The sequence below is a fragment of the Fringilla coelebs genome, assembly GCF_963513975.1.
Source record: "Fringilla coelebs genome assembly, chromosome: 1".
Classification (NCBI taxonomy): Eukaryota; Metazoa; Chordata; class Aves; order Passeriformes; family Fringillidae; genus Fringilla; species Fringilla coelebs.
In genome coordinates, this window is record NC_140028.1 from 121,708,781 (window position 1) to 121,730,875 (window position 22,095).

A 22,095-nucleotide genomic window follows, 5' to 3' on the forward strand; every position below is an offset into this window, starting at 1 on the left:
GAAAGAGAGGATGGGTTTTTCTCCTCAAGTACTTTGGGAGATGCCTGATCTGAACAAGGAGTGTCTGCCTTCTGCTTGTGTGAGGATTTCACATTTCACATGTGCGTTAGAATACCTCCCTTTACTGTCAAGTTTCACTGCATAGAAAGCTCCAGTGTTTTAGTTGCAGCAGTCAAAGGCACTTTTTTAACAAAAAGTATCAATAGCTTAGAGTGGCTGCTATAGGCAATATTTCTAATGCTTCAAAATGTGTGAGGCGTAGAGGATTTGTCCAATAATTTCAAGTAACCCTGACCATTATAGCCGCACATGAATCACCAGGGCTCCCTCCCACCTGGGGAAAAAAGAGAGTTTCAGATTTCTATGTGGAAAAATTAGTGTCTCATTAAAGCTGGACATGTTTGACATTTGCTCTCTGCCTGTGGTTTCAGGGCTTTTTGTCTCTCCAACAAAATAAGAAGCTGCTCTAATACATGTGGTAGCAGCAACTGGAATGCAACTTTAGGAGCATCTTTGACCTTACCAGACAGAATGTGTTTGATTCATTCTGCAGATGTTAAAATACTGCCAGAAATTTCTGGGAGATGACCTTAGAAATGATTCCTAGTTCTGACTTTTGTCCTCTAATAAAAAATGTGGTTGTACAAGTTAAATATCTTGCCCTTATGTATTTTAGTTCTAACCTAATGCCAGAAAGAAATGTCTTGCTCTTTCTTCCTTTGTGCATTGATTTCTCAGTGCCTTGGTGGTTAGGTGACATAACTACTATAATTGTTTTAATACATTAGCAGCAAATTATATATCGATGTTCTTTTTTTTATTGACCTTTCTTTCTCAACAAAATTTTCTTTTTTTTTTTTTTTTTTTTTTTGCTTCATGCTGAGTCCATGGTGGCATAGCACTAATAGAGGATTTGATTTTGAATTAAGGGCTAATCCTGCACGGTCCTGAGCACCGTTGCCATCTGCTGAATGCAAGGGAGGTCTGGGACCTCTCAGACTGAGCAGTATCTTGCTAGATCAGATAGCAATTTGCATTTACTGTTTGTGCACAGAGACATCCTGGCATTTTTAGCAAATTGCTGTGGAATTACAGATTACTGAGAAACTTCTACCTTTGAAAAGAGTTGCTGCCATCAAATCATTTTCTGTTTCTGCAGAACAAGCAATTTTCTGATTACAGCTCAACTCTCAAACGCAGGACCTGTGTTTGCATTGCTGAAAGGTTTCAGAGCATTGCAAAGTATTATATGAACTAAACCACACAAAAAATCTACGTGTAGCATTGCCTGCCTTGAGGTGCGTTATAATTTTTCTCGTTTTGCAGAAGGGAGGAAGAGGTGTGACAAGAATTTATCAAGGCTATGAGCTTTCAGCACTGAGAGGCTGAAAAACTTGGAAATGCTTTGCTGTAGCCCTCATTTTGTTTGTTTGTTAATTTGAACTAAGTGACTGATTATTTAAGATAGAAAAAACTGTTTATTCCCTAGAGAATAGTAAGATATCAGCATCCATTTTACCCAGGCACAGGGCTCATCTGTCTCTTTGCCCAGCTGTAACCCCATCTCATAGGGCTGCTTTTCTTGATGACTGTGAGAGATGCTTGTTGTAACTGTTTCTGATCAGCATGGTGTTGCTAACCCCATCAGTGAATATTTTCTTTCTAAAAAAATATTTCCTGTATGAGCTATGAGGTCAGAAGGTGCATTAATGTTATTGATCCCAGCTTTTCAGTCATAGCAGGATAAAAATTCCAAAGGATTCAGCTGGTCTAGCAGCTGTCTCTTTTTTCCCAAACATATTCTGGGGGATGAGCCTCACAAAATGTAAGAGAAAAGTGTCTGGTCTTGTGAGGTAGGGATGATGCACTGAATGTAAATGAGAGCAGAGTTGTTGATGATTATTTCATTTGTAATTCTGGCTAATACTGGTAAGTGTATTAACATAAGGGGATGTCAGAAGCTGGCCATATGGTCATCTTATCATCTTTGCCATAGTCACAAATTGGAAATGGCATGTCTAAAGGGTTTTAGAATTTGTTCTGTGTTGTCTAAAATACTTTTTTTCCTCTTCTTCTCTGTCTTTCTCAAAAATATTCCCCCCAAGCACCAAAGAGATTTCACTATCACACAAAAGTCCCTCAGAATTTGCATTGATGTTTGAAAAATGTGTGTGTAGCCCCACTTGTATTTCATGCTGCTGGAGTTCCTAGATGCTGACAACCAACATATTATACTAAAGTTCTTACATGATGAGGATGAGGAAGATATTATGACCTCTTTTCATTTGTACATTTCTGAAAGATAAGTTGAACAGGAAGGAAGGACACTTAGCAATTTCCTCTGCTTGGAAAGCAGAGGGTTTAGAGTGTTATATTTTTAATTCAGTGCATGGTTTTCATTTTCTGAGTTCAATTCTCTCATACACATAGTGACAACCACAACTGCTCTGTAGCATGACTAAAGGCTTGCCACTACAGTGGCAAGAGTAGTTTTCACCTATGAGTTACTGAGTTCCAGTGGCTTGTTCATTCAGGCAACCTTTTTTCTCTTTTTTGTTGTTGGTGTTTGGTTTTTCCTTCAATCTCCATACAGGTTTCTCCTCCACCAGCAAATCCTTGGAGAAAGCTGAATCACTGCTTTGCATAAAGTGAAAAAAGACTTGCATTCCAGGGCTTTATCTATATTTTCTTATAATCCGATTTAGTGTGGAATACAAGCCTGAAAAGCCCTTAAATCTTTCTGTAATTCTTGCACAACCATTTACAATGGATTTGTACAGTGCAAAGTCTAAGAGATTTGGGTTCAGAATAGTGATAAGTTAAAAAAAAAAACAACAACCCCCCAAAAAACCCCACAGATTACTTGTTTTTCTTTTCAGTTTAACAGATTTCACTGTCAGTACCCTCTCCCCAACTAACAGTACATGACATCTACAATCTGCAGAGAAAGGAATATAGAGTCTATATGCACAGAGTCTGTATGCTTATACTCCTCTGTATAGAGGAATTTGCCTTTTGTAAACCATGCAGTTATAAAGAAAAATCTTCAATGCATTGGATGTTTTAAATCCTGTTATTGCCTTGTTTTTTTGTAGCTTTATTTTTTTCATAGTATTTAAATAAGCATATAATGGAAAGGATAGAACATGGAAAAAGGAATGCTACAGAGAGTGGAAGGAACAGAGTCTGAAAAGTTGTCCTGTAAAGTCTGATATGAAAAAGAGAATGGTTCTTGTCATCTCAGCAGTCCATTTGTCACTGAAAGTGGGAGGAGTTGTTTGGCTTATTTTTCTGCGTTTGTTTGTTTGTTTTATTCTAGCCATTGAGAAGTAACAAACCAAAATCTATTCAGGATGTAGTAGTGTGATTCGAAAACCAGGACAAACTGGAATTTGTCATCAAGCTATCTCTTCTTGTGGGTATAAAGGGATTAATGACTCAGGCATTAGGAATAATTATATCTGGCTTAGCTGGACAGTTTGTCTAATATTAGCAGTAGGGCAATAGGTGTATTCTAAATGCAGCCTGAGCTATTGGACATGTCTGTAATGTAGATGTATATGCACTATTGGTTTAGCTGGGGTGGTCTAAAGATGCTGGTTGATGCACATGCAGGCTAGTAAATAAGATGTGAACATATGGCTTGCTAGGTGGGTAGTTAGAGATGTGTAGCTGTCTGTAACACTTGAATATTTCCATACTTTTCCTTCTTTGCTCATTCTATGAGATGGCTTTTTTAATATTTTTAGAGCTGCCCCCAAATTTATTTAATTTAATCAAATGAATTTAACTTTTACTCAGTGTGACAAAGGCATTTCCTTTAGATTAAATCACTTGGAATGTTTATGTTACAAGGTATTAAAGTGAGGCTGCTCCACTGATGCTTCACACCACTGCAGTAGTTTAGGAAAATGCTCCAGTTTGAGAAGAGGGTACAGATGTTTGATGTGGCAACACCAAGAAGTGTCCTGCCTGTCCTGATTTGTTAAATGTGTGTCACAGGTTATTGTTCTCTCAGATCTGTATTAAATTCTGTCCTAAGCCTTAGTAATTGATAGCCTGCCTAGAGAGCAGGGTGGAGAAAGGAGAAAAGAAACCAGTGAAAAATCAGATGTAGAGTGCAAACCCATGTAGGAAACCCATTTTCCCCCATCACCTTGAGCTGGTATTTGTCGAGCTGTCTTCTCAGACAGAAAGGGTTTCTCCTGTTAGAAAGGTAGGTGGGCACGCAGAAAGCAGCAGGGAATCCTGTCTGGTTTTTTAGTAGGTGGGAATATATGATGTGCTGTTCATCTAAATACTTGATCATTTCCTGTCTCTGGGGCTATAGGTCCCCCTTCCCCACCAAATTCCCCATTGTTGCTGTTAGCGGTCATCACCCTACACACACAAGTTGCAACTTCTCGTGTAGATGCATTGCTGGCTCCTTCAGGGTGAGCTGAAAGCAGACGTTCCCTGGATGTTTCACATGGGTGAGAGTGTCTCTATCCTGCTCTTCCTAACCTCAGCCACCCTGAATGTGTCTTGCAGAGGGACTTATCCATCGCAGAGGAATGGCAGGAGCAGTGCTAGCTGTTCCTGGTAGAGCTGTGTCCATGCTTTATTTCACTTGGGAGGAGGAGGAGGGGGCTCATAGCCTGGGAGAAACTGTCTCAGCAGAAGCTGGTGCAAATTGATTATTTAATGACAAACAAGCACAGTGCCTGCTTTTTTATTATTTTTATGCCTATGGAACTCACACTGAATTGGTGTGGTGAGATTACTGCCTAAAGCTGCCCCCAAAGAGCTGCAAGAACGGGAGGCCATGGGACTCATGCTGGTTCTGTTGCATGTCTTAATGAAGCTTTAAAATGCCTGAAATTGTCTTTGAAATGAAATATTCCATAGCTGCAGTTTAACTCCAGACTTTGTAATAGTTGCTTAGCCAAATAAAGGAAAATTGTGGGGAACAAAGAAAAGTTAAGTTGATGGCTAGAAGAAAAAATTAAATAAAAAATTCATGAAGAAGAGAAAAGAAATATCGTAACATCACAGGCTTTTGCACCAAGATTTCCCTTCTGAGGTCTTTTCTCTTCCAACTATTACTGTGAATTTTATTCTCCCTGTTTGCTGCAAACGTTAGAAAAACTTTTTTTATAAGAATGATAGGAAAAATTGTCACAAATTTTGGCAGAAACTGGAAAATAGAGTTAAATTTTAAAAGGGGTATGCATTTCGCTGCCATTCTGAGTGGGGGTATGGTGAGCTCTAAATTATTAATGAATTGAAGAACTGCCTTTTGTAACTCTTAAATCAACTGTGACTAAACAGAAAAATCTCAGATTTTGTTCATAATTGTCAGCCCAACTTGTACAGCCACAGCTCTTCCTCATTCAAATTTACAGCTCTTAGTGGCCTTAAGTAACAGAATGAATAATATGCTGTGAATAAATCCTCTCATGGTTACCCTTTGTCTCCATTTGTAGATTAAGACCAGCAAATCATCATTTGTGGACACATATTAATGTCCAAAAGTGTCTGACAAATGTGCAGTTGTTTGTTTTGAGCAAATTATTTTTGAAGTATAGGTACACCCTCAGGTTTTGTGTTCTTGCTATGACATGAAAAAATATTCTGGAAGGAGTTTAAATTACAGGGCATTTAGGAAGAAAATATAGAAGATACAGTGAACAGTAGGACTTCAGGGAAATACCTACAAGCTAGTTCAGGCATTTTAAAATATGAATATTATTGTTAAGTCTTTAGGTGATGTCTGGTAATAGATATTTAATCTTGCAAAAGCACTTTCATTGCTTACTTGTTAAAGTAATTTAACGGATGAGTGGTGCTATTAATGGACCACATGTATAATCCAGACTTTTTTTGTTCAAAACATTCCTCTAGGGTTTAAATTTCTAAACATGTTCATAGGCAATTTGAAGAAATTTAGCCTATACACAAGCTGTAAAAAACATAGTTTACTAACTTTTCTTCTTAGTATTTCTTCTGCATTTAGAGGATAAAAGAAATCACTAGGTATACATATGTGCAACTTTAAATGGGCTAAGTGATATACCTTGTTTTGGTGGGGTTGATAGAAACCAGAAACTGTGAATGGAAGGACGTGGAGATGAACAGAGGGCTTAAAACTAATTGTAGGTTATCTGAGCAAATGTACAGTTCCAGACTTTCCATCACTTTGGTTTGGTTTGTTATGTTTTTGTTTTTTATTTGAGAGAGAATTGCATTAATAATGTCTGTAACATAATTCTTGCAAGAAAAGAAAACAAAAAAAGCAAGAAAATGACATTATGGTAAAACCAGTCTTTCTTTCCATCCCAACACTTTGGGATGCTGGAAGAATGGACATCTGGAAAGCAGGTTATCAGGTAATAAAAAAAAACATATAAGTCATTTTCTAAACACCAGTTATGATAAAGTCACACTCTTTTGAACAATTAGAGAAGTTCTCTGATAATATTGCAGTTTTGTTTCAACAAGGATTTAACTTATTTTCCGAACACGTGGCTGTGTTTTGCTGAAACTCGGATATCACCTACACAGAGTAGGAAATTAGGAAAATAATCTGGTGTAAACATCTCTTTGACTTTGTTAGGATCACTGCACAGTCACATAGTTCAGTAAAGAACTGAAATGTGTTTGTTGACTCCAAGCTCAGCTGTTTCCTAATAAATGTTTGTGAAACCCCCAACTTTAATAGCCCCATTATACTATCCAAAAGATGTGCAAGAGGATGAATAGATGACCTTTCAGATAGAGAACAAGCTGTTCACCATGTCTTTTCATTTACTGAGACAAAGTTCTCTTTTTCTGCAGAGATAATACTTTCCACCATTTTTAACAATGTTGAGTAGAATAAAGAGTTTAGTTGTTTTGCTTCTGAGTGCAAGGGGTTTAACCTGTGCCTCCTTGGATCAGGACTCTTCCTGGACCTGCAGTGTTAAACCCATTGAGTAAGACAGACTTATTTTAACTTTTTTAAAAGACACTGGAGGTATTTTGGGTCCTATGCTCACAGGGTGGGATGTCATTAGCTATCCATCCATGTTTATCCATGTGACATCTGTCTTTGAATGATACATGGATCAATTCTCATTGCCATTGTGCACCACAGTTATGGGATCAATAATTTACTGATAAGGTCCAAAGCAGCTGTAACAGAAATTGGTCTAAATTATTGTGAAATTGCAGCCTTGCTGTGGAAAGCTGCTGGGATGCTCTCAGTTGGGCACTTGTACAAAAGCACTGGCTTGGACTGGAACAGATCACAAACAAATAGGGAAAAAATCAGGATACACAAATCAGGGCTCAGCCTTGTCTTTCTCATGTGAGGTGTGGTTGGCCTTTGGTGTTTGCAGTTGTAAATCCACCACTTCAATCACAACTTAGTATAATGCTAACTAATACCAGCTGGTAAAATATTTTTGCTCTACAGTATAACTGAAATCACTTTTTATTATTCAGCCTCTGTCCACATTACTGTTCTTATCTGAAAAAACCAGAGCTGTTCTCTTGTTAAAGGAAACACAGTGTATTTGCTGAAATTAAAAGAAGTACAGTCAATAGGAATCCCTCAAAACTTGAGGAAAGTCTTACCATTTGGAAAAAAAAAACCCAAAAAAAACCACCAGAGGAAGAAACAGATGCTTTTGTGGTTACAAAGACCAATTGTTTGCAATAAGGATTTTGTTGTGTGAACCAAATACTCTAGATCATGCATTGTTCATGAGTAGTTTACTAAAATTAGAATCAAATTTGTTTAAAAATTTTGTAATAATTCCATTTGGAAGGGAGCTGTGAAACCATCGGGTCCAGCCCGTGCTGGAAGCAGCTTTAGTTAGACCAGGATGCTCAGAGCTTGGCACAGGCAAGCCTTGAATATAGTGATGTTGGACACTGTGCAGGTAACCTGTCATGTTGGGCTCTTCACAGGAGGAAAAATAAGTATCTTAATCTAGACAAATTGTCTTTTGTTGCCATCTCTGATGGTTGCCCCACATAATTTTGTAGCACACCTCCAGGAAAAGTCTGGCTCGGTCTTATCTCCATTCTGCCACTGGGTTTTTGAAGACACCATGAGATTACCTTGAGCCCTGTCACCCAGGAGCAAACCCAGTGCTTTTAATCCCAGTGATGTGTGCAGTAAAGGTTTGGAAAAATCCTAAAAGTAGTGTGACATGGGAATGAGGAATGAAAAAGTTACACTGAAATCTGAAACTGGCCATTTGTCCTGACAACCTGAGGTGCTACAGCTTCAGTGTGTAGGGTTGGTCTGTTAGCAAGCACCTTCAGCCTGGTTTTGTAACACTGATAGAAACCAGGAGGAGAAAAAAACCTTCATTAACACTATTGAACAAACCTTAGAGAAAAACTTCTCAGCACTTGCAGTGCTGCCCACAAGACTAACCAGCCATCTAAAGATTTGAGTGTATTTATTATATGGTTAACTACTGTGCATAGATGTTAATCACAGTTCATGGCAATCCTCGTTTTTTCTCTTATTACTAAAAGCTATTCTTCTGAATTTCCTTTCCAGTGGAAAGGCTGCTTTGTGTGCAGCTGAGGTAACCAGGATGGCAGTGTTTGTTATAAGGACTCATTCTTACTGGTTCCTGAACTATGATGAATTATTTTGTGTATACTTGTGCTTGTTGATGCTTTGGGAACTGAGGATGTAAGGAACCGAGCTCTGCAGTGGCAACACATTGTTAACTTTTTGAAACTTAAACCTTTACGTATTCTGTATTCTTTTGGGGTTTTTTTGAAGGGCGGGGGTCCTGTTCCTGCCATGCACAGTAACAGGAGTGGATACTTTCTTCCTGCTCTTGCTAATGTATTGTACCTTGGGCTTTTTTTGTCTTCCTCTGCAGAAACTCTCCTGGATGATTTCCTTCTCACATACACGGTTTTCATGACGACTGATGATTTGTGCCAGGCCCTTCTGAGGCAATATCCTTTTACTGGAAGTTGTATTCACAGGGGTCACACATTTACTCATAGTTTTATCTGTTGTTGAGCCTTATATCAAAGTTACATGCCTGGTTTTGAGACAAATGCCTAACTCATAGCAACAATGCAATTTTATGTCAGCTTTGTTTGAAGATAAATAAACTTTTATAATGGTGACAAGGAAGAATTTAAATAGAGGTTAAAACATCCCCAGGTTACGTTAATTCATAGAATACCTACATTACAGAATACACAAGGAGAAAAAGTAAAGAATTTTACAATCTCTGCTCCTTTTATCATGTAATACAGGATATAAGTCTTAACTCATTGTGAGATGAAATAATTATTTTCATGTATTTCTAATAACTTGGATAAGCTATGAAGCCATGGATCAATGTTTGAATAAACTTCTGGCTATAAAATGAACCTTTTGTTCATTTGTTTGTATGTTTGTTTTTTTAAAATCTTTTCCCCATCTTTAAATTTTGTGCTGAAACCATCATTTTTTCCCCCTATAAGACCCATAAGGAGACAGAAGCAAGTGTACAAAGTGGGGATCTTCTGACATTTGGTGCTTCTGCCTTATGAATAGAAAGAAATGGTAGAAATAATATTTCACTGTTTTTTTTAAATTTTAATAGAGTCATTTCTGCAGATAGTATAATTTGTGCAGACAAAAAGAATCTGACTTCCTTTGCCTGTTTTTTGTGTTATTATTATGCTTTGCCCTTCTTCTCACAGACATTCACGTTGGCATTGATGTGCAGGGCAAAAGTTCATTCGCAATTCTGCAGAAAATATATGACTGAACATTGTATAATTCCTTTTGAATTGATTTTACTTTTATAGATTCACCTCTCTAATCTGTAAGAGAAAAAAAATCCTCTTGGCACAGAGGATGAATTGAAATTCCTATTACTGAGAATTTCATTCCCAAAAGTTATGAAACTCCTAAAGCTCCAGAGGATAAAACATTTAAAACTGAGCAATGCAGTGAAAAAAACCTTTCATTAGCAAATGAGATTATTGCAAAGTCTTTGCCAGCAGTTAATCTTAAAGTTTCTTTGAGATCTTATTATATGTTCCTTAACCTGCTGCACCTATTGTGCCAAGAACCACCAGGGGAAAGAAGATGACTCTGATGTGTCCTGTAGGAAAAGAAAAGTCTTACATTTGGTGTCTCAATGGACTTCTCTCTACAAAGACTGGTTACACGAAGATGAGCATTTAAAACAATTTTTAAAGGTATTGAAACAATTTCTGTGATGCATTTCAGCACTGTTTAATTACATACTGTGTCTTAAAAGCCCCAACAGCAAAATCTATAAAACATATTTTTTCATACTTAGATCTTCTCCATTAAATCTATAATATAAAATGATTTTACATGTGTCTTCTTTAAATGCCTTAAATATAGTCAGTGTGAGCAGAAATCCTGTATTGTCAATACAGTCAGCATTAAAAGCTTTGCTTTACCATATGAAACTCCCCTGGTCACTAGAAAATGGGAAAAGTTAGGAAGGTAAGAAATAAAACTGCAAAGATGTGGACATTCCTTGGAGACACTACTCATGTCTGGCAGAATAGGGTCAGCAGTCAGTATCCAGAAGTTCATGGACACAGAGAGTTTTGAGGTGTCTGTAAGAGATGCTACTTTGACTGAGGAGTGAAATCCTATTCCATGGTGTTTGCTGGGTGGACATGGAGAGCAGCATAGCTTTGTGTATTTTTGAGAAAGAAAATTTTGTTCCTTACTTGTTAGTGAAGTTCTTCTCATATTTCTGTATGAGTTTCAACAGCTCTTACTAATTAATTAATTAAGCTCTTGTTAAGTTGAAAATAGCGCTGTTGTTGAGAATCTGAAATCAATCTCGTTACTGATTTTTTTTTCAACATGTATTTTTTCCCCTACTGGTTGAAAGATGAGAGTATTTTAGGAGACTTTGCAGTATCTTACACTTTTGCTAATGAGGCTCTTTGTTTGCAACTGGAGATCTTCTTAAGGGTCTTTTATCTACAGTCACTTGCTCAAGACTAAAGCAATGTGGAGAAAATCTTGAGATTCCTTTTTTTTTGTTTGTTTTGTTTTGTTTTTTAAGTAGGACATACTGCATATGGAAGCAGAGATTAGGATTTTTGCTTTTTGGTACTAGATGTGTATTGCTGTACTGGAAAGAGGGCATCCTTTCAGACATCAGTTATGTCACACAGAGTTGCCCCTGTCTGGATGAAGGGCTTTCTGGCCATGGAGACGTGTGACTGTGCACTGTCTCACAATTCCTCTTCTGGAAGCTTGTGTGCAGTATTAAACAGCAATAATGTTAATGATGGTTGTAGTTCCATGTGCAAAACCAACACAGAGGGTCGTAGGGTAAAATCATTCATGCAGAAATCTTTGAATGTGGGGGCTAAAGCACACCTGGTGACTTAGCTCATGCATGTGGTCCTTGTTTCTTAGAAGGGAAAGGGAAAGATCTATGTGCAGATGCGGAAAAAGTGTAGAGAAAATATTTCCTAGAATTTCAATCATGACAATGTCTTCCCCCAAAATTAAAAGTAAGGTTTATTTACGTATTAATTAACAGCTAGGGAGACTTGTGGGAGTTTCAACTCAGTTTAAAATGCATGTAAATGTAAGGAAAGGTAAAGTAGAATATTTGCCATTTTTAAAGTCTTAATCTGATGAACCTATTTGCTATCATTTTGGGTAAGTGATGATGGTGTGGTGTGCTGTCATGCTTCAGAATGAGTTATGCTGACCTAACCAGGTTTCATGTAATAGCCACAAGGGGTGTTTTAAATTTTCTTGTTTATAGACAAAATGGTACAAGAATTTTGCCCTCTCGCTTGGTACACAGTACTAAGTAAAAATGTTTTTCCAAAGAATGTTGAATATTGACCAGTCTGTAAATTTAAACAGGAACATTCTCTCCTTACAAGTTTTTCATAAATATAATGATAGAAATTGTTTTAGTAGGATAGTGCCTGAATTAACTTAGACAACTGATGTGATGCCTTAATGTTTGAGTTGTCAGATGTTTTAAGACACTGCTTTGTTTTGTAGACAATATACAGAAATGTGTTAGATGATGTGTATGAGTATCCTGTTCTTGAGAAGGACCTGAAGGAATTCCAGAAGATACTTGGGATGCATCGCCGTCAGTAAGTATTGATTGTGTTAGTGATCAAGTCTTCTTTTATTCAGAGTGTAATTTATTTTTGTTGCTATTTTCTGTAATTCAGTGAAGTGATGAGTGGCATATTCAGTTTTACAAATCATCTCTTCTTAAAACTAAGGCTAGATTATTCCATTTTTTCTGATGTTTGTTGGGCACTGTTGGTGATTCAACATTCACTCCTATCAATTTCATTTGGGATTACTTACAGAGCAATAGTTTGTGGAGAAGCTGGCAAAAATTCCCTCAGAAGCTGCAGTCTGTGACTTCAGATGGTACCTTCATTTTTTTTCTGCAGTACTGAGAAGCAAATCACTTGGAATAGTCATCTCAGAGTTACTATTTTACTAATAATTATGGCATCTATAAAAGATATTTAATTGGCATGTTTTTCCAACAAATGGAGGTTGTTTCCGTGGTTTGGCCATTGGGGAAGTGGAAGGAGCTGTGTCCTGCAGGCTGACCCTGACTGCTGTGTTAGCCTATCCAGCAGCTCATGGGCTGGCAGCATTGCTTTTCACTACATCGATTGTGCAAGTCAAAGGAAAGTTCTCTGGCTGAGCCAGATGCCTTTAGTTTTTCCTGAAGAACCTCTGCAGCCTTTCTGCAGTGACTATTTACTGATAAAAACTTTCTGATGTTGTAAAGTTTGCTCTAGCTAAAACTTCCTTTTCCTAAGCTTTGGCTGAAAAGAATAATTGTGATTTTCCTTTTTGTTTCAGCACTGTAGATGAGTATTCACCTCACCGAAAGGTAATGCCAACTTGGTTGTTGCTGCTGGCTAGATAACTTACCATCTTACCTCTTTTTTTCCCCTCTGCCCACTTCTCTCTCTTTTCTTGGCTTCTTAACTGAACGTGACTGCTGACCAAAAACCTGACAGGACACATCAGTGAGGTTAGACCTGCAATGCTGCTTAAGGAACATTTTCTTTTCCTTTGGATATCAGCAGTGTGAGCTAACCTGCAGTGGTTGTGACAGTATTAGCATGTTAACAAGATGCTTTGAGATGTCAAAATTCAGGAGAGGCCTGGGAGGGTGTCCCCACAGAGCAAGAGGGATGTAGCAAGCTGGGCAAACAGGGCTGAACACAGGCATTGACGTGGATGTCAAGTAAACAGAGTAAAGGGTGGATTTGTTGTGACAGGGACAGACAAAAAGAGAGGAACATGAATCTGTCTGGAGGGAGAAGTTGCAGCCAGAGAAAGTTGGCATACAAACCGCTCAGAGGTGAATTGCTGTGTTTGTCAGTTTTACTGGGCTGAAGGTGAAGTGTGTAATAAGCTTAAAATGTTCCTGCAAAATGTGGAAGGCAGAACATGAGATTGTAGTGAAGTTGCTAAATAGGCTGATTGCTACATAGGAAATGTATATAAGAAGTGTGTAAGAAATGGGCTCTGAACATGAATACTGAAGACCTTGAATTGTGCAGGCTGCTTAGCCTTGGCATGTCCTGCTTCCTCCAAAATCCCCACCTTGGCCATTATTTAGTAAGGCAACTCCCAGTTTACTGCTCCAAGAAAGGGTGGGTGTACTTCCTATACAGAAACCTTTTGGCCAGACATATGGGTTAAATGCTGCATTCTGTGAATTACTGCTTTGTAAACAGCAGGGATGCAAAAAATCACTGATTTTTTCTTTTCCTTTGTTTCTTTTCCACTCCCTCACAGAATAAAACCTTTTTCCACCAGTTCAGTGTAAAGGAGAACTGGCTGCAGCACAGAGGAACTGTGAATGAAACAGAAGAAAGTGAGTATAAATGAAAGAGTGGAGAGAGCTCAAAAGCTATACAATTATTTCTCAAGGACTTCAATGTAAATATTCTTTAGCTGACGTACAGCTTTTGAACATGACCTTAGGGACACAAAAGAAGAAATATTTGGCAAGTTTTCCTTCCTTCCTCCTGGCTGGCAGGGCTCAGCAGTGCCATGGTATCTCAAGGGGTTTTTTCCCCGTCCGGATCCTCCAGCACCCCTGTCACAGTCCTGTGTGTGTCCCAGGTGTGCTGGCAGCCCATCCACCAGGCATTAGTTCTGCTCCAGTTCATGCTCTTGGTCTCTTGACCTATATCTTGGTTGTGAGAGATGAATGAATAAGCCTGTCACATGAAATGGGCCAGCCAGGATCTGCTAACTCTGGGAATGTGCCTTAGTTCCTTCTCTGCTCAAACACATCTCTGTGTGGAGTGTGAGGTGCCACTTCACTTTATTGCCAGCCATTTCAAAAGGCAATTCCCTGCACCACTATTGGTGCTGCAAGGCAGTGAGGCTGTCACCCTCCTGCAATGCCTGAGCGAGGAAGGAGGCAGAGAGGAGAACACTGTGTACACAAGCAGGGAACAACAGAAGGACCTCCTACCTGGCTCTTTGACAGTAGATCTTCATTTCTCACTGGGAACAAAACTCCAGAAGTTCACTTGAAGTCAGTGTATTTTTAGTGCTCATTTGTGACAGAATAAAAACTGAGCTTGTTCTGCGCCAAGTTGAAAGACTTGCACAGTATGTGCTGCTGATATATAATCCTCTTTTTGTGCTTCAGATGTAGGGGATTTTGAGGTTTATGTCACCAAGGCTTCTTCTAAAAATGTTATTTGTGGATGTGAATCCCCACACTCATTATTTTTTTGAGTTGGACACAGCTTGTGGGTGACGGGAAAGGGAAGCGTGCTGGTGCAAGAGAGGGGACAGACAGTGTGACTGTGGTAGGACAGCCATCAGGACAGGATCCAGCAAGGCCAGTCCTGACTGAGTTAAATCACGTTTTTCCCCACTGCTTGAGAGCAGGAGCCATAGATTATGATGGGATTGAAGGAATGAAATAGCCAGAGTGAAGCTGGGGAAGGGAGAGACAGATGCAGAGGGTGGACATCTAACCGTGTGTGGTGGTGTGCTGTCTGGCTGATGGTGCTTGGGGAGGATGGGTCTGTCCAGCTGCACTGTGCCACTTGACCAGAGGGGTTTTATCCTCTATTGCAATCATTACCAGGGCAGCTTGCAGCCCATGGCCATTTCATCCCTCTGCCATTCCCTCCTTCTGACAGAGGAGCAGCACAGGCTCCTGGAAGAGATGATGTGGTCCATCCCAAGAGATATCACAGACAGAACGCTGGAAAGGTGTGAGGGGGAGAATCACTGTGGTGGTTGTGCGTGAGCATCTGACCTGTGGGATGATTTAGTTCAGTGTTAAAAGAAGGATAAATCAATAGCCCATTTATAAAATGACATCACTGTCATTGTCTCTTTGCAAATGACTGAGAGGACATTTCAAACAAATTCGCTGTAAGCAAGGTGTGTCAGTTTGCATATGGAGTCCAAATATTCCTATCAGATTTGTTAAAATTTATTTTTCTACCTCGTAATTTAAAGTGCAATATCTCTATCTTCATGATGTGTATCCATTCTGATAAAATATTCTGCCATAGAATGAGCATCTCATTTACTCTCTGTCAGCAGAGACAGGTTAAAGAGGAATTATAAAATCAAATGGCTTTTTTTCCCCAATACGCAATGTTAAGTTCCTCCTTCATTCTCATATTCATTTTTTCTTTACTACAGCAGGAAAAAACCCTATTCTCAAGGATAGAGTTCTTAATGCTTCTGGCATAGGCTTCACTAATGAAAGTGCCCTGAAGATCTGTAGGACAAGCAAAGAGCTATTGCTACTACTTTTATTATCTTTATCTGTCAGTAAAGATAATTAAAAAATACAACAGTTCTGGAGAAGAAAAGTTGTCCTGTGTTGGCATGGTAGCAGCCTGTCTAGAATAAGAAATACTAGAGGAGAAGGAAGTTGAAAGTTTAATTGAGCACTGAAGTGAGTGTGAAACTAAGAGCTGTGACGATTCTGATTAGCAAATGTAATTTGCAAAATATTTATGCAAGTCTACAGCTCAATTTCTTCCACTTAAATGTAGCAGGCGTATTTCAAAGAACTAGCTAGGGCAAACTCTGCAAAAGATATAAACCTAAAATTCTGGCAGGCAGAAAGACTGTACATCCCTTTTTGTAGCAGAAAACAGTAATTGCTGAGCTGACCACAGCATTCCCAGAGCTGAACCAGCTCATGGACCTCAGTGGAAGTATTGAGCCCAGGGACTTTCTCCAAACCATTTATATGTGCTGCTTGTGATTGAGGTAATCAGTTGTCAGAACTGATTGTATGGCAGTTTGGGCCGTCTCTGCTGGTGCTGAAATACTCTGGCAAGTTGTTTAGATGTCTAGACAGATAAGCTATCAGGAGTGGTTGAAAACCTGGGAGCACTGTTCTTGCAAAGCTTCCTGTTCCAGGTAGAAATGGAGGTCCAAAATAATTTCTGCAGCAGACATGAAGTATACTGAAAGGGCAGTGATTTATCTGAACCTAAAATGAAAGGAGAAAAAATGGCAACAGCTGAGTTTCACAGAAGATAGGCAGTGAAGGAAGTTGTCTGTGACAAATCCTCAGGGTAGGAAATCTTAAATAGATATTGCTGTGGGATTCTATGTTTCCATTTGCCTACCTCTCTCGTTCCTCAGGGACAGGAAGTGGGGAGGGGAAAAATGGTGATGTTTCTGCTTAGTTTCATGTCCTTTGTGTCGGGGTGCAGTGACTGCCCTTCCAGCAGCAGCCAGGCAGCTGAGGCATTGCAGTGGTGGGGTCTGCCAGTTTGTTCCTTGCTCTGTTCAGGTATCTCTGCCTACAGCTGAGCATGTCTTTGTTCCTTTGTGCAGTTTTCTGCCGTGTGTATATAACAGAGCACTCCTATGTCAGTGTGAAAGCTCAAGTGTCAACTTCAGCTCAGGAGATTCTGAAGATCGTGGCGGAAAAGATCCAGTACCCGGAGGAGGAGCTGGCGCTGGTGACAGTCTCATTCTCTGGTGGTAAGTAACCTCCCTTCTTCTGACTGCTTACCTTTTATTGCATCAGGTAAGGGAGGGCTGGCATTTTCTGATGCAAGGATACAGCTGTTCCTCTGTGGGCCCACAGCTGGATGACCAGGGGAACAATGAGGAGCTGCTTCCCAGAGACTTGTTTCCATGGCAACAGCTCTTTCTTGGGTACTGTGGGATGTAGCATCTCCTGGCTGGGAAGGGAGTGTAAAGAACTCTCAGTCTCCAGCAGTATTGCAAGGTTTTATTTCTTTTTCACAGATGAATCTCCTATTTTGGAATTTAAATTAATTTTGAAGGCAATGAGGCATGGTTTGCCTTGGAAATAGAGACGGGAATAGCAAATACTATATGCATGGCTGTTTCCTCATTAATGGCATAGGTAACAAATATTCTTGAGCTGAAAGGAAGAAGACATGTATTTGCACAATTGAGATACTGGGAGCAATCTCAGCAATATTTTGTGAGCAGCAATTGACATCTTTTGCCTATTGTTTTCGTGTTAGTCATTAAATAGAAGGGCTTATTGTCTTTTTAATAAAGACTGTAGTGATCATGGAGTGTTACTAGGGACCAGCCAAAGTCCCCAGATCTTCTTTGATCTTTGCAAGGTCTCAAGCTCCTTGGTCAGATTGTTTTGATCGTTGTGGTGTTTTTTGGAAGCAATTTAACTAAGTGCATAGAACCGTGAAGCTGGATCTACAAAAGGACTGAGAATGTAGGATATCTTGGCAATGTTCTCAGATAACATTAGTTGGTGTTGACCCCCTGAGACAAAGGATGGGTCTTTTAAGTTGCAGCCCCCTTTGTCAGTCTAGTTAAATGAAATACACACAAGTGCAGGCTTGTTCTGTTTGTATCTTTGATTCAGAGCTGGAAGGTCACTTTTTTTCCCCCCCATGCTAAGCTCAATTAAATAAACCTATTTTTGAGTGCACTGGTGTGGGTGTCACAGAGATGGTGCCCTGTTCTGTTTGTTGAGACCCTGGGCACAGAGCATCCATTGGAAGCATTACACATGGGTGTCCTGGCCATCCAAGCCACATCATTTTCAGGCATACTCTTTTCACCCTTGTGTGTGCCCAGACTCACCTTCAGTGCATTTCACAGCACTGCAAAATCACTCTGCTACTGTTTTTCAGGTCTTTCTCTCCTATTCAAGAGCAGGTCAAGTTTTGCTCTCATAGCAATAAATCTGATTCTAACTGCCTGCTTAGCTAAAGAAAACCAACCATTCATAAATAATGAAACATACTATATTGGTTCCCAGGAAAGCCACAAAGTGGAAGTGGTTGCCACTTGGTTGTTCAATGAGAGACAGTAAATAAAATGCAGGTATAGTAGGAAAGTCATTTGTACGTGATCTTTATGACCCCTAAAATGTTATTTAGTTTCATTGCCTGAGTTAATTTGAAATACAACAATATCAGTATCTTTCTTCATATGCATCCTTTACTGCAGGTAATAAACACCAACCTGATATGCTTTTTTTCTGCTTTGTGTTTTTGCTATTTGTGTGACTTAGAACTCTTGTCTTTCATCCACTTGGAGGGCAGCAGTATGAGCATTGGAAAACCTGGTTTTATTGTACTGCAGTAATGGATAAGCAAGCTCTTTATTCAAAATTACCTTGAAAAAACATAATTATAGTTCAGCATAATGTATCTGTGCATCAATGGATAAGTGAGCATGGATAAAAGGGAAAATTGTCTGAAATTATATTCAGCTCTCAGACTCGTCCTGGTCCTACTCCTCATGGGCAATGCAGAGTCCAGGGTAGCTGTCAGTGTTCTTGGTGTTTTGGGTCTACCATGTATCAGGTTTCCAGAGGATTACTTGGGGCCCGCAGGAAGTTTTTGCAGGGCAGTTTCACAGGAAGTTTTTGCAGGGCAGTTTTTAAGCTGTGTTTGGAGTTCCCCCACCTATCTCTAGTTCATTCAAGATTCCACAGAGCTGAACCAGTACTTTGGACTGGAGGAAAAAAAGTCCTTTCTGTTTGCTACCAGTGTCCTGCTCTTTTACTCAGCTATTTCCTAAATTATTTTCTCTAAGTTGAGAAGAATTACTGTAAATACTGTGTTACTGCTCCATGGGGTGAATTTCATGGTGATGGGATCCTTTAAACTTCTTTTCCTGCTCAAGGGCTGTGGCTACTGATTTAATCTCTAGTCACTGGTTTTATCTCCAGTGACATACAACAGCTCAGTCTCTGGAGGCTGAGACACTCTGCTCTAACAAAATTCACTACATTTATACTAGATACACTGGGTTGAAATTAAATGTTCTTTAAGGCATAGGAGGCTAGACCAGACGATTTCAGGTTTATTTTCTGTTGTGTGAAGTGCAGTTTGCAAGCAGAAGCAGGAAGCTTTTGTGCTCTAGTCCATCAGAGATATCTTGCCTTTATCTTGCCTGAGCAGGGTGGAGATGATTGGTCCCTACAGAGACTGAATTTGATGCTTAGTTACCTTCTAAGAAGTAAATGCGGCTTCACAAACACAATTGTACCTTTATTTCTCATATACAGCTTTAACTCCTGTTCTGAAACTTCTGGGTATTTGCTGTTTTTACAGAAAAACATGAGCTACAACCAAATGATTTGGCTATCTCAAAATCTTTGGAGTCATCCAGTCGTATGTTTGTATACCGAAAAGACCTGACTGATTCTTTGGTAAGGATTGATATTGTATATTTCCCATTTTTTGTTTGTCTGACTCCAAATCAAAACCTTAGTATTCCTCTCAGAGGGCTTATTCAATGCAGAATTTATTTTTTGCTTCCTTAGTAAAGCTTACTGAGCTGCTCTATTCCTTAAAAAAAAAATCTTTCATTAACAGCAGTTATTTGGCTGAACAGTAATGGAATTTGTTCATCAATTTTAAATAAACCAAAGCTTCTGTGCAGCTTAAATCTTGCAATCTACATCAGCCTGGAAAAGCTGACGTGTGTTTGTACCAGAATGGATGGGATGAGGATTATTCAGGGCTCTTGTGACTCTTTCCTCCCCGCCCTGCCTTGTGCCTCTGTAGCACTTCAGCTGGTGCATAATCATACAAAGTGGTGGACAAATTCCCTGGAATTACTACATGTGGAAATAGATGTTGTGTGAGTTCCACAAGACCCATCAGTGTTGTGGCCAGCTGGTGTGTAGCACTGGGGTGTGTTCTCCTCCTTTCCTTCTGTCTGTCTCTCCATCCTCTCACTGGCACTGGGGAGGTCAGTGGATCGAGAGGCAGCAGATCTCTCTCTTCCTTCCCTCTGTCTTCAGAAACCAGGATTGCAACCTCCCTCCCTGCATGCTTTCCCAAAACCTCAGTGAGGCAGGCATGGTCAGACACTTCAGTGTTCCATTAGTTTTCTGCTAATTATGCAGATGTTTCCAGGAAAGAGTAGGGGCCGTATCACAGCTGATTGTCAGTACCTCTAGGATCTGTGCATTCATCCTCGGGATGAGAAATGTCTATTTACATTTTGTTGGATCGATGTGCCCCAAAGAGCTGACATGCCACTATCATTGTGATCTGTCATCCCCATTATCTCTGGCTTTCGAGCCATCTCGAAAAATGTGAATATTAAGGGAAGGTTTCCAGCACAGACAGGTGACAGCCAACCTAGTTTTGTTAGTTGCATAATAAAAACTGCAAAACTTGCTGTAACTGTCTGAAATATAGCACCGAAGTAATGGCTTAAACTGGTAAGCATAATCTTCCATCTTGGCATGTGGTTCATGTGCCAAGTTTCAGACTGATGAGGTTAAAAAAGCCAAGAGAAATGCAAAACTTTGAAAATCCCAGCTAATAATGGAAATGTCAAATGACCCTGAATACCAGCAGTACCACAGCACTCCACAGTAATATACTAAGTAACTTTTATTAATCAGAACCCACAGTGTTTTACTCTTTGTTGATTACATTTGGGATAGATTAATCATAAAATATATGGATTTATGTTATTTGTAAAAGTAGACTGGAGGACAAGTTATGTGCATTTATTCTGAATCCAATGTGTTTTTAGAATGATTCTTTTATATCAGAAAATTTACTGGTGTCTTAATTTAGATTTTATTTTCTGATAGTTTGAGGGATTTTATTTTCATTATGCTCTCTGCTTGGCCAGTGTTTTATATTCAAGGTTGGGAGAGGGAGAGAGAAGGAGAGAGGGAGAAGGCCTCGCTCTCCAAAGCAAATCATTGATCCTATTGACCCATTTCCCATTTCAAGCTATTTATTAAATAGGTTATAGCTCCTTCATTTTGATTAGTGGGGAAAAAAGCCCTCAGAGTGCACTTAGAGAAGATTACCTGCTCAGCTCTGTTTGGTACCTTATTCCAGTAACTGTTTCATCGCAGAACCTTTGGCATTTCTTGAGGAATTTGTTTTGCTCTTGTCTGTTCATTTAGAGCCCATTTTCTGAAAATGAGGAATTGCAGCAAAGATCTGTGAGGATTTTGGGAATTAACACCTGGGATCTTGCCTTAGAACTAACAAACTTTGACTGGAGCCTCTTCAATGCAATTCACGAGGTAAGAAGCAGCACATCCACTTCCAGGTATATTACTGTCATGCAGCATTGCATCATTGTGGTGGATTTTGGAGCATTGGTACTCCTGGTTGCTTGCTTCACTGTCATGACCACATGATTTGGGAGCTCTCAGTAGTGGTCACAGGTCCAAGAGTTACCTTGCAGTCCTTGAGACTGAAAAGAATTGTCAGAGGTTTGTAGCCTTCCTGTGCTTGGGCATCTCATATGCTCCCTGTATACCTGATGTGTTCTATTGAGATGTGCCTCAACAGAGTAAAAGACCATGATTATTTTCTAAAAACCTTCTCTGTGAATGTGTTACATATGCAAAATGTCCTATGCACTTGATAATGTTTCAGTAAATACGGGATTCCAGAAATAGTTGTCTTTCATGTCACTTTAGCCACAAAAAATTTACAGTTTCAGCAAATCAGATGGTCATATCACTGTCCTTGTTCTTGTTAGGCTGCAGTGAGATGAAGAATACTGGGCAGGCTTTATTAAATGAGATAATGGTGCCCTTCAGGCCCCGTTGGGTTGTTTCAATGACTTTGATAGGTTCTTGTTTGGGTTGCTGAGTA

At 39.4% G+C, this 22,095-nt stretch overlaps 1 protein-coding gene across 1 annotated transcript in view; it reads left to right on the forward strand.

Annotated features, from left to right (window-relative positions):
• Positions 1 to 22,095, forward strand: part of RAPGEF5 (Rap guanine nucleotide exchange factor 5) — a 153,072-nt gene that overhangs the window by 110,566 nt on the left and 20,411 nt on the right. Inside the window, exons 12-19 of the mRNA XM_084223193.1 lie at positions 8,871 to 8,949; positions 10,050 to 10,194; positions 12,014 to 12,111; positions 12,848 to 12,878; positions 13,796 to 13,874; positions 16,835 to 16,984; positions 19,567 to 19,664; positions 21,393 to 21,515. Coding sequence (XP_084079319.1) covers positions 8,871 to 8,949; positions 10,050 to 10,194; positions 12,014 to 12,111; positions 12,848 to 12,878; positions 13,796 to 13,874; positions 16,835 to 16,984; positions 19,567 to 19,664; positions 21,393 to 21,515 — 803 coding nt within the window. The remainder of the gene's footprint in view (positions 1 to 8,870; positions 8,950 to 10,049; positions 10,195 to 12,013; positions 12,112 to 12,847; positions 12,879 to 13,795; positions 13,875 to 16,834; positions 16,985 to 19,566; positions 19,665 to 21,392; positions 21,516 to 22,095) is intronic.